This window comes from Neophocaena asiaeorientalis, unplaced genomic scaffold (assembly GCF_003031525.2).
Source record: "Neophocaena asiaeorientalis asiaeorientalis breed wild unplaced genomic scaffold, Neophocaena_asiaeorientalis_V1.1 scaffold29, whole genome shotgun sequence".
In the NCBI taxonomy this organism is placed as follows: domain Eukaryota; kingdom Metazoa; phylum Chordata; class Mammalia; order Artiodactyla; family Phocoenidae; genus Neophocaena; species Neophocaena asiaeorientalis.
In genome coordinates, this window is record NW_020174423.1 from 2,989,748 (window position 1) to 3,002,961 (window position 13,214).

Genomic DNA, 13,214 nt, shown 5'->3' on the forward strand with positions numbered 1-13,214 from the left:
CTGTTTCCCCTGCCTCCTGCTGAGAAGAAACGGGGACTCAGATGGCCCTTGTTAGTTCCCGAGTCACTGCCAACCTGACCAAAATATGGGCAAACAAACACACGGATGAAAGGAAAGCACGCTCTCCTTCTTGTGGGCGGCAGTTTGGTTTCTGCGCCCGATGACCCGCCTGGGCCACAAGGTGGCACTGTTTACGTGGCGTGCTAGGGAAAAGCTGGCTCTTTCACCTCCCAATCGGCCTCCACGTCAAAATGTATCCATAGCCTTACAAAAGTTATGACAACTGTATCTACATTTAAAAAAATATGATGAGACAACACAGTGTAGGATTTCTGATGTTTAGCAGAAGTCCTGAACACCTTTAATATTTCTGTATTTATCACATGGAATAACAGTTGAGCCAATCCTTGTTTTCCCATTGGGAGGTTTCAAATTCTGAAGTTTCTGAAACATTTTCACACACTGCAGGCAAGCAGTGATCTGTTTAAAACATAAGACATTATATATGAGCTTTGTTACAGATCCAACACTTCACTGCCAGCTAACAAGCCAAACAAAGTTAGAGGCAAACTTAATTCACTGAAAACTTTTAACACGTTCTTTAAAAATAAAAAATAAGAGAGGGAAGGAACGAAAATAAGGCCTCATTACAAGGAACCCGAATAGCTACCTTTGGAAATGTGCTTCACAAATGATGTCGTCCCTCTGGAAACTCCGCTCACAAAGGCTCCCGGGCCTCGGGTCAGCCCCTCGTACGGAAGCCTGAAGAAGTCGGCAATGCCATTCCCGATGCTTCGCACCAAACTTGCCGGGCTGCCAAGGATTTCCAGGGATCCAACCACCCAGCCTGTGAGGGACCAAAGGGAAGGGGTTACTGAAATCTTAAACACAGCACTTTCAACATATGGGACAAGTGACCCATTTTCCCTGCAATTCATTTTTCACACTAGAATGGAGAATGTAATAAGCTCCTTTGGAGCAAAATATGGGAAATAACTCATTCACTGTGAATTCATAAATGGCAAACTTTCATACTTTATAAATCAAAGTGATCCTTTTGGCGGCCTCGCAAATAGCTTTAATATGACTTCCCTGCCCAAGCCTCCCGTATTCCTGCTAAAAGGGACCCGTGTGCAGGGGACGATGCTCCTGCCCCCGAGGAAAGGCAGTCCCTGGGGCTGCAGGTGTTCGCAGGCTGGGAAGTTATCCTTAAAACCTCCTTGGGCAGCGGAGGCACCAGGATGAGGAGGAGATGCCTGGTCAGGGGAGGAGGCCAGATGCTAAAAGGGGTGTTGCAAAGGGGATGCAGAGTTCTGACGAGGATGGAGGAAGTTATTTTTAATCTTTCCCAATCCTACCAAGCTGAGCGCTTCCCTTTGGAGTGGAGCTGGAGCCAGAGAAATGTTTCCCCTTCGAGCCCAGCTTCAGTTGTGTAAACTCTGGTGACAGGGACATGCTGATTAGGTTAGCGAGAGGGGCGTGTTCCCTGCGAACGTCCCAGGGGGCGAGCTTTGGATCCGGTTTCCTACTTGAGCTGGGGCTTGCCAGGAGCCGCCCGCTCAGCGGCGGCCTGACTGCCGAGCGCTCGGCCCCGTGGGAACAGGGCTGTGGCGTGGAGGCTGGAGCAGCTCCCCTTCGCCTTCCTTCCCGGGTGGGGGGCTCGGGGCTCTCGCCCGGAGGACAGGAGGTGCAGGCAAGGGCCGGGGGCTCCAGAGAGGAGGACGCCCAACAGACAGCTTCCCCCGGGGACACCATGGCCTCTCCAGCCCAGGAGAGGGCTGCAAGCGCTTTAATGGGGAGGCCGCGGGGACAGGACCCGTGTGGGAGCCGATCCTGCCCCCCAGCAGGGCTTTGGAGGCCAGGCCTGTGACAGAGACCCCCAGTCAAGTCATCAGTCCCAGAGGGTAGGGAAGGTGTGGGTGCAAGAGCCAAGCCAGAGCCCTGAAGGGTTCCCAGGCCCAGCCCTTGTAGAGAGGGACGTTCTTAAGTTTTAAGCCCACCTCTCTTCTCTGGAACATTAGAAGACAGCACTAGGGTTTAGGTTAAAAGAGGGAGTAAGTTCCAGAAGATGAAGATCATAAATGGAAGCGCCTATGGGCGCCAGGCATTCAACTCCCTCAGTTCTCACAGCAACTCTTCAAGTCCTAGTACCTGCCTCTGTATATTCAGATTAGCCAAGGACTGAGCCTCTCCCTGGGTTCAGGGACTGTACCAGGTGCAGGGGACAGAGCCTGCTCTGACGCAGTGTCACCCCGACTCCACCATCTCAAAGGCAGGACAAGGAGGAAACTGTGGCTCAGAGGTTGAGTCAGTTCTCACAGTCTCCCCGCCGTCTAGACACGTGGGAGGGTTTCAAGCCAGGTTTACCTGGCTCCAGAGCCCACCCTCCCTCTTCCTGGGAGCCCAGGCTGCGCTGAGTAGGCAGGGTACCGTGGAAGGTTGTGGAATAGTCTTCCTCGGAGGGCCTTCTCTGGAGGTGAAGAAACAACACATTTCCTTTAGCTTGGCATAGTTGTAAGGTTCGCCTGCAGGCAGAAGATTGGACTAGGAACATCTTAATTCCCCTTCTCTCCTAAAGTTCCATAGAGAGATAAAGAAAGGTGCCTAGCTACTGCCAAGCAAAGACCACTCACTCTACAATGGGCCCACTCAGGCCAGGGCAGCAGGGCACGGGGTGTGTGGAAAGCACCCAGCCTCACCTTCTAGCCCTCACCCTGGCTACGGGACGGTGAGGGAGACTCTCCTGGGTTAGGTTCACTGCTGATGGGAAGGCTATGCGTGGACCAGAGCTACTTCTCAGTGGCATCTGAGATGGCCAGAAAAGGACCAAAGCATCTGAGGGCATTCCTTCTTTAATTAGTTCCCTCCAAAAGCACATGTATCTTTTTCTTACTTGTTGCCAGACTTTTGTTGAAAACAAGTGCCTGTCTGGCTTCCCATCAAACTGAGCCTTGGAGGTAGAGAGGGACCCCAGGAAATTACAGAGCCCACATTCTTTTCTTCAAATAGGGTCAGTTGTTACTCATTTCTAATTACTTTACTGTTAAAACCTCTACACGTCCTTCCCTAGAAATGAGGTCAGCGTATTTCAGTCATCCCCATGAGGGACCTTTTAATCAAGTCCAATGAGTGAATACTGACCCATGTGAGATGCAGAGGCAACTTGTCCACTCCCAGGCCAGACCTTTCCTTTCCTCTACTAGAATGCCAGTACATTCTCTTTAAGATGCTTCTACCCAGGGGTAACCTCCTACCATCTTCCCATTTCCAACCCTTTCAAAAACCACTGCTTTCCTCCAGATAATCTTCAGATTCTCTGCAGGCCTTCAGTGACAGAATTCCCAGCAGACCTAAAAACTTGGCCCTCTATCTCAGAATTTCTTGTCTCAGCATATAATGAGATTGGGACAACAGCTTAGAGAACTTTTAGGTGGATTACAAAAAATCCAAACAGAATGTTCTTGTGAAAGCTCATGAAAAACAAAACAAAGAGAGATCATTTTTAGCACATAGGCCGCAGGGACGTGGTTCCTTGGTGGTCACAGTTGGAGTCTCTCTGCCAGCTCATTACTCTGATGGGCGCTCCCCACACCTCAGCCTAATGTGATGACCGGACGGACGGGAAGCTTATTCCTTCCCAGGCTCCAGAGCAGAGTCCAGTAACCTACAGGCATGCTTCTAGGTTAAAAACAAAAACTGCCTGAAAGAGTAGGTTTTTAATATACCCGTCTATTAAATTTGAAATCGTAGCTGCTCATTTTTAAATAATATCTTAGCAAGAGGGAAATATTTTCTTATTGTTGTACAAGCTATCAAAATAACAGTTCCCAGGCAGGGACCTTCCCTGATCTTGTTCTTTGCAGTTGAGGGTTCTGGGTAGCGCTCTAACTCTATGAATTCCATTATGGAGAAAATGCTATCCTACCAGTAGGGCAACTACTGTGGGTCAGTCACTGCTACAACGTTACCTTATATGGGAATGTACCCACCAAGTACAACATTACCAAGGTCTCTCCTTTGTTACTTTCAGAAAGGAAGACCTCCATGCTCTTTACCAGAAGGGGCTGCAAGACCCACTCTGGTTGTTTGGTGTCAGTTGCTTGAATGCATGGGAACGCGAGGAGCCAGATTACCAGACTGAAACCACTTTAGAGTGAACTTAGGTCAAGAAGGCGTGTTCTGAAGCCAATTACCATAGGGTATCAGGAGACAACTTGGTCTCCAAAGCAAGCTTCAGTGCACAGTGCTCCCCATACAACATTTTGTACACATATTCAAAGCACCCCCTGCGGACTCCCCCCCGCCCCGGGCTCAGGTCTGTGGAGAGGCTGAGATGCCTACAGCCGTCTCTTTGCCATCTGTCTAGACAGGCAGGGCTGCGCTGGGTAGGTAGAAGGCTCTTCATGCCTCTGACGAGCACACAAATCCTCTGAATTTCTCATCTGGAGCTATTCATGGACTGTAATGAAGAAAGCTAACAGCCCAGAACTGGATTTCTTTTAGGCCCAGAACCTGAGGGCCTGGGCTGGTTTTTCTGGCCGCACTAGTGCCCTATCATAGAGCCTTGTGCCTGCAAGGAGCTGAAAGTGTTTGCTAAATGGGATTAAAATTCTGTTATATATATATCAGCAAATATAACAGCTACTACTGCTTGAGTGTTCATTAAGTGCCAACCAAAATTCAGGGTACTTTACATACTTTCACTTTTTCCTGTCAAAAATCTTAAAACCCATTTTATGGATGAGGAAACTGAGACATGGGAGGTTCAATAACTTGCCCAAGGCCTCACAGCCAGCAGCGGAAGGGTCTGGATTCAAATCCATTACTATCTAACTGTAAAGGCTGTGCTCTTCACCTCCTACCAAGCTGCTTCCCTATGTCTCGAAGTCAGTAAGTCCACCCCAAAGCCTTTCCTTTCTGCTCACGCTCCAGCTCATCGTGGCCCCTGGGCTGTGTCCTCACCTGCTCTGAAGAGAGCCCCCGCGGCGTAGTGCATGGCCAGGGCGTGGACAAGCTGCCTGGCCGTGGTGAAGATGGGGCCTCTTTCAAACACTGAGAAGGAGAGCGGGGTGTGGTCGGAGGCTATGTACAGCTTGAGGGAAGCGTGGATGCTGACGAGGAGATTCACCGGCTGTATCACCAGCTTCCGTAACTTCACAGGATGCACCAAGGCCCTGGCGTGCTGCCTGACCTGCACGGGCAACACCTGTTTCCCATCTGCAAAGACCGTGGGGTGACCGGCTGGGCTGCTGCTAGGAAGGTAGGTCTCAAACAAAGTTTTTATGTAGTAGACAAATGTATCTTCCACATATAAGCGGGCAGGTTTCAATTCAAAACTGAACTCGTTAATATCAGATAAGAAGCTCTTGCCCTCAGTTAAGGTAAGGCAAAGTTTGATAAAACAGTTTTTCTTGTATTCTTCCAAATCTTTGCTGGACGTAAGGAGACTCTGCATCTTGGAACACTGAATAGATTCTGTTTTCTCCCCCTGGCAGACCAAGACAGCGAAGTGGAAATTGGACTTGTTATATAGCTGGTTGTCCAACTGCAGGTCCCTACAGCAGACCTCCACACAGTAAAGGTGAAAGAGGGCGGTGGCCGTCTCTTCCCCAGGGACGTGACTAGCCACCGGGGCTATTTGGAGAAAAACGTTGTCCAGTGTGAGTCTCAGAAGCTCAGATGATACTCTGTGGCAGGTGAGGTCATCAAGCACCGCCAGGCTCAACTGAGTGATGGACATTTTAAATGTCACAATCTTCTCCAGAGTTCTACAGGAGAAAGGGAAAAGAACATGAGTCTCCTCTGCTTTTCTTTTCCTCCCTCCCTTTCTTCCTTAATGTCTTAGTGTTTAATGACAGTGCCTTATTAAACACCTCCTTATGTCCTATCAGATTCTCATAAGAAACAAATAAGAACTCAACTTTCAGTACATCGTGTCTGGACAGAGCCGGTCATACTCCAACAGTATTGGGAAATGTTCCCAAAGGGACTATTACAAGTTCTTGTCGTGTTGCTGTCTCATGTTTCCCTTATCAACACCAGATTTTTTTATTCTCAAATCCCTCTAGTTCTTTGTGCACTAATTCTCTGTCATGATCATCACAAAGCAGAAAGTGATAATAAAATAACCAAGATGCCTTACGCTGGAAAAGTACAGCAAGCAGAAGAAAACTCACCATGAACCCACACCACAACAGCCCAGCTCCCAGCGTCTTAGGCCATGTGCTCTGCTCCCCCCGCCACGTTTAGAGCTGAGCTGCCCACGCTCCCATCTCCGCGAACCCCTCTAACGCGCGCTCAACCACTGGGCTCTCACTCCCGTCAAGGTCATCTCTCCAGAAATTCACCCCTTTCCTATATCGTTTTTTCTTCACTACTAGCAGCTTATAAACATGCTCTTATTTCTCTTGTCTTAAAAAAATCCCTCTTGTAACTCTATCTCCCCCTCTAGTTATTACTCATTTTCCTGACCCTCTTTACATAAAAACTCCAAAGCATATACACCTTGTCTGCTATTCCTCACTTTCCATTTTCTCTTAACTGTGCTCCAGGCAGGCCTTTGTCCCCACTAGTCTACCAAAGCAAGTCTCGTCAAGGCCCCCAAGGGACTTCCATGTGGCTAAATCAAATGATGGGCATTTAGTCTGTGACTCATTCACCCTACAATGGCATTTGATGGGGTCGATAACTTCCTCCTTCTGGAAAAACTTTCTTTGCATGTCTGCTCTCAGCTCTTGCATGTCTGGTCACTCATCACCTATGCGACACCCTCCTCTTAAAGTTAAGGTGCCCAACGTTGAGCCCTTGGTCCTCTTCTCTTCCCATCTCCACTCACTCCCCTTGGAGATCTTCATCCAGGCCTACGATTTGATGTGCATCTATATGCTGATGACTTCCAAAGTCACATATTCAGCCTAGAACTCCCCGTGAACTCTGATCTTGTATTTCTAACTGCCCATCCACATAGTAGTGACTTACAGGTCTCAAAAGACATCTCAAGCGGTCACGTCTGTAGTCAAACTCTTGATCTCACCCCCAGTCCCACATGCAGTAGTTCTCATCTTGGTTCACGACAGCCACATCCTACCAGCTGCTCAGACCAAAAATTTTGGAGTCCTCCTTGATGCCTCTATTTTCAACCCTTATCCAATGTGTCAGGGAAATCCCATTGGCTTTTCCTTAAAATACATCCCGAATCTGACCATTTCTTACCACTTCCCCTGACAGTGTAGCCTAAGCCATCACCACCTCCAGTGTGAATGACTGTAATAGTCTCCTGACCAGTCTCCCTGCTTCCTCCTGTGCTTCTCTATAGTCTACTGCAAGAGCACAGGGAACTATATTCAATATTCTGTGACAAACCATAATGCAAAAGACTATGAAAAAGAAAATATATGTGTATAGCTGAGTCACTTTGCAGTACAGAAGAAATTAACATTGGAACACTGTAAATCAACTCTACTTCGGTAAACTTAAAAAATAAAGCTGCCGGGCTTCCCTGGTGGCGCAGTGGTTGAGAGTCTGCCTGCCAATGCAGGGGACACGGGTTCGAGCCCTCGTCTGGGGGGATCCCACATGCCGCGGAGCGGCTGGGCCCGTGAGCCACAACTACTGAGCCTGCGCGTCTGGAGCCTGTGCCCCGCAACAAGGGAGGCCACGGCAGTGAGAGGCCCGCACACCGCGATGAAGAGAGGCCCCCGCTTGCCACAACTAGAGAAAGCCCTCGCAATCATGTAACTTCTCTGCTCAAAAAGCTCCAATGAATTCCTGGTTTCACTCAGAATTAAAATGAAGCCCTACACGACGTGCCCCCTCCTTCTAGCTCTTCCCTCCCTGACCCCAGGCACTAGTGCCTTCCTGTTCACCCTCTACACTTGGCCTGCACTGGCCTGTTCCACGCTCCTCCAATATGCCAGGCACACTGCTTCCGACCTTTGAACTGGCTGTGCCCTTTGTCTGGAAAGCTCACCCCAGACGACCACATCATTAACCCCCTCGCTGCTTTCAAGTTGCTCAAATGTTAACTTCTTGGTGAGGCTTACCTACATCAATTTTTCAAAACTACACTCTCTCTGTCCCTGTGCCCAGGTACTACTAGTCCTTCCCAGGCTCTGTTTTTATCCCTGCAGAACTCCAACTTTCTACTGAACCATAAAATTTCCTTTTTTATTATGTTTATTCTCTGTCCTCCCTTTCCCCACCTATGAGAATGTGATCTCCTCGGGAGCAGGGATTTGGGGCTTTTCGGTCACTGGTATATCCTCATCCCTACAACAGCACCGGCATCCAGTAAGCACTTGAAAAATATTTGCTGAACAAATGAATTCAGGAAATACAAGCAAATACTTGTCCCTTTCCTATTTCTACCACTGAATGTATGGATTGTTGCTACTGTCATAAACAATGCCCTACTAACGCCCTAAATAAAACGTTCCTGAAATTGTCATGTGGGCTTGAAATTTTGGGTTATGCAAGTCAAAATGTAGTCTCCAGTTTTGTTACACTATTAATTTTTTTTACAAACACTGCTGGGCAAAGGAAACAGTCTACCCAACCTGTTTGAAATATTATAAATTCAAATTAATGATAATTTGGCAAGGTCCAAATTAATGAGTTCTTAACCATATATGAAAAGCAAGGAAATTTAAAAAAAGGAGCTTAAACAAATGTATAAAAGTTGATATTACTATTTCATATTTTAAAAATTTAAAAAATTAAAAATTTTCTGATTATAAAGTACATTCTCCGTGTAGAAAATTAAAATACAGAAAATTATTAAATAATCACTTATAACCGCACATCTATTAACAGTTTTGATTCTTTTCTTTTCAGTGTTATTTCTAGGGATGTTTTCCTTGCGTATGTGTGAGAATGTGTGTGCATACATGTACTTGTATGTGCACATAACTAGGATATTTATATGTTCAATTTTATATTCTGTTTGCTTTATTTAAGTCATCATATGTATTTTTCTCTTCCACTAAAATCCTATAAGTCTCTTTTCTGTGGATATACCATTTATGGTACATTTATGTATCATCTATTCCTCTGCTGATGGGGTTTGTACTCTGAATATTTTGCCATTATAATTAGCAGTGTGATAAAATCTCTCTGCATACCTTTTCCTACTTCTCTAATTATTGCTTATCTCAAGCTCTTAAAACTGTTAAAAGTGGAATTTCCAAGCCAGAGGGATTTTAAAGCTCTTGATACATATTACTAAAGTGCTTTCCAGAAAATGGTAACAATTTACACTTTTACTAGGACTGTATATGATGGAACATCATTGTTAATTCAGTAAGTAAAAGTAGTCTTATTTAAATTTGCATTTCTTTGATTACCTGTGTTTCCTCTTCCTAGAATTTTCTGTCTTTTGCCCTTGTTTAATTTTTGGAAGGAGGGACTATCTTCATATTATCCCTACTGAATTATATGAGTTCCTTTAAATTAAGGATAATAACTCTGGTTCGTATTTGTAAAACCTGATGGCAACACTCAGGTCGAATGGGGGAAAATGTGGCTCTAAGAGGTGACTTTATTTTTGCTGTAGCTAAGTCTAATTACTAATTACTAGGTGGTCATGTGGATAGAGAAGTATTAATTTGCATTTCATGCTAATGATAATGTATAATTCTAAGATGCATGTCTTAGTTTGTAAATCAGCTTGTTAAACTCACCAAAGAAGAACTGGAAGGGGTACCCAGAGAAGATGATATACTGCTTCTTATTATGGGTGTAATTTAATGCTAACCCTTATGGATTATACAATAATTAACCAAAAGCTTTAATGTATATATTTGGATGACAAAGAATGGCAAATAGTAGGTTTACAACTTTATAACGGGAAACATACCCTGCTGATACTGGGATACTAATTAAGCCTACCTGTTGGTATTAGTTAAAATAGGTCCAGCTTTTCCTTCTGGGGCCACAGTGATGAAGACTGTGCCACACTGATGGACAGTGTCCACATACACACAGCCAAAGCCAGTCAGGAACACAACCTGCAAAAAGAATACTCAAAATAAGGTTGAAAAGCAATAAGAAACACTATTGAAATGGCTTCAAATGTCCTTTTTTAAAAAAATTTTATTGGAGTATAGTTGCTTTACAACGTTGTGTTAGTTTCTACTGTACGGCAAAGTGTATCAGCTATATGTATACATATATCCCCTCTTTTTTGGATTTCCTTCCCATTTAAGTCACATCAGAGCATTGACTAGAGTTCTCTGTGCTATATATAGTACGTTCTCATTAGTGCTATATATAGTACATTCTCATTAGTTATCCATTTTATACATAGTATCAATAGTGTATATATGTCAATCCCCATCTCCCAATTCATCCCACCCCCTTCTTTCCCCCCTTGGTGTCCATATATTTGTTATCTATGTCTGTGTCTCTGTTTCTGCTTTGCCAATAAGATCATTTATACCATTTTTCTAGATTCCACATATATGCGTTAATATACAATATTTGTTTTTCGCTTTCTGACTTACTTCACTCTGTATGACAGACTCTAGGTCCATCCATGTCTCTACAAATGACCCAATTTTGTTCCTTTTTATGGCCAAGTAATATTCCATTGTATATATGTACCACATCTTCTTTATCCATTCCTCTGTTGATGGACATTTAGGTTGCTTCCACATCCTGGCTACTGTAAATAGTGCTGCAATGAACACTGGGGTGCATGTGTCTTTTTGAATTATGGTTTTCTCTGGGTATATGCCCAGTAGTGGGATTGCTGGATCATTTGGTAGTTCTAGTTTTAGTTTCTTAAGGAACTTCCATACTGTTCACCACAGTGGTTGTATCAAAATCTACATTCCCACCAAAAGTGCAAGAGGGTTCCCTTTTCTCCACCCCCTCTCCAGCATTTACTGTTTGTAGATTTTTTGATGATGGTTACTTTGACTGGTGTGAGGTGACACCTCATGGTAGTTTTGATTTGCATTTCTCTAATAATTAGTGATTTTGCACATCTTTTCATGTGCTTCTTGGCCATCTGTATGTCCTCTTTGGAGAAGTCTATTTAGGTCTTCTGCCCAGTTTTTGATTGGGTTGTTTGTTGTTTTGATATTGAGCTGCATGAGCTGCTTGTAAATTTTGGAGATTAATCCTTTGTCAGTTGCTTCGTTTTGCAAATATTTTCTCCCATTCTGAGGGCTGTCTTTTCGTCATGCTTATGGTTTCCTTTGCTGTGCAAAAGCTTTTAAGTTTCATTATGTCCCATTTGCTCACTTTTGTTTTTTATTTTCATTACTCTAGGAGGGTCAAAAAAGATCTTGCTGTGATTTATGTCAAAGAGTGTTCTGCCTATGTTTATGCAATCCGTATCAAACTACCAATGGCATTTTTTCACAGAAACAGAACAAAAAATTTTACAATTTGTATGGAAACACAAAAGACCCCTAATAGCCACAGCAATCTTGAGAAAGAAAAACGGAGCTGGAGGAATCAGGCTCCCTGACTTCAGACTATACTACAAATCTACAGTAATCAAGTCAGTATGGTACTGGCACAAAAACAGAAATATAGATCAATGGAACAGGATAGAAAGCCCAGAGATAAACCCATGCACCTACGGTCACCTAATCTATGACAATGGAGGCAAGAATATACAATGGAGAAAAGACAGCCTCTTCAATAAGTGGTGCTGGGAAAACTGGACAGCTACATGTAAAAGAATGAAATTAGAACACTCCCTAAAACACCATACACAAAAATAAACTCAAAATGGAGTAAAGACCTAAATGTAAGGCCAGACACTATAAAACTCTTAGAGGCTTCAAATGTCTTAAGTTCTGATTCAATACCACAAACACTTCCTGGTTATATTTCTTTATATCCATGTGTACAGGCTATTCAGCTGACTTGAAATGAAAAAAAAGAATCAAATCCAGATTTTTCAATATCCAGCTATAAGGTTCATAGAAAAAAAAAAAAAAAGATGGATGAGAGGGCATGAGTGTCTTCATTCTCTGCTTCTCTGGAATTGACAAATAACTCTGTATGGGCTGGAGCCCAGCCATGGGCCACCTTTATGTGTGCGTATGAATCTCTGTGGGGAAAAAACCCCCTAAAACACAGGAATTGAAATGCAACGTGCAAAAAACTTTCAGGCTCTTGAGTTTTGACTTACTACCATAATGATGCCCTTTTACGCTGGGGACACAAAAACATACCCGAAAACCCAACAACAAGACATGCTATAGTCCCCTCAAGGTCCCTCACATAACTTGTAACAAGAATGTCAGATGACTTGATTTGCTTGGAGTTAAAATGAATTTTTCTTCCATGAGAAGGTGGACTAAGACTTAAAAAAAAGTTCTATCTCAGAAGCCAGGTGCCAGGCCAGCAGAACGGATGTCCTTTCAGAATTAAATACCAACGTTGCTTAAACGGATAAATATTTGAAATCAGAACTATTTGAAAAACAACTCCGAGAACATCATGTCCACTGCCAGCATTACCTGAGGGTAAGGGCAAGAACCTCCCTGTGTTTGGGAATGTTGATACTGATGATTTGCAGTATCAATTCCGTCCAAGTCTAGACCCTTCATTATTGTTAGAACCGCAAATAAAAGAAGAAAGACTGAAAATTCCTGGATGAAGGAACAAAGCTAGGTGTCTGCCTGGCATGTAATGAATGTGTTCTAATTTTGACCAAATGAAGAGGTACCAGAAAGAGTGTACACAGAACCACAGGAGTCTGTGATTCTCACCCTTGGAAGTGACTTCAAGGTTACTGGGCTTTTTCTTGTACAACGGCTCCTCCTTCAGAAATCCTGAGCATCCAGGGCACCTGGTCACCTCTGCCTCCTCCCTACTTTCATCTCCTGCTCTGCCGACTCCTGCCCTAGCCTTCTTTTTCATTCTATGGCCACTGCTCTAGCTTAGTTAGGTCCCTGAATGCCCCTCAGCACCCTCTGTGTGGACAACGCGCTGTCCCCCCATGCAAATCCTTTCCAAATTCTGTGGATCTTTGCACATATAGGGTAAGGACACCTTATTCCAGGAAGGTATTCTCTAATTTTTCCATTCCTTTCCTCAGACTGATACCTACTCCTACATTCCTAAAACACTTTAACCATACTTCTGTTTGATCACACATCTTATTGCTTGTATTACAGTCACTGGTTTATACCATAGACTCAATCACTAGATTCTCAACTTTTTGAGGGCAGGAGTGGAGTCAGTTTGTATTCTCT

General features: G+C 44.4%; 1 protein-coding gene across 1 annotated transcript in view; it reads right to left on the reverse strand.

Annotated features, from left to right (window-relative positions):
• VPS13B (vacuolar protein sorting 13 homolog B) overlaps positions 1-13,214 on the reverse strand; it is an 816,084-nt gene that overhangs the window by 16,692 nt on the left and 786,178 nt on the right. Inside the window, exons 55-57 of the mRNA XM_024756522.1 lie at positions 9,886-10,004; positions 4,963-5,768; positions 671-847 (exon numbers count right to left, since the gene is read on the reverse strand). Coding sequence (XP_024612290.1) covers positions 671-847; positions 4,963-5,768; positions 9,886-10,004 — 1,102 coding nt within the window. The remainder of the gene's footprint in view (positions 1-670; positions 848-4,962; positions 5,769-9,885; positions 10,005-13,214) is intronic.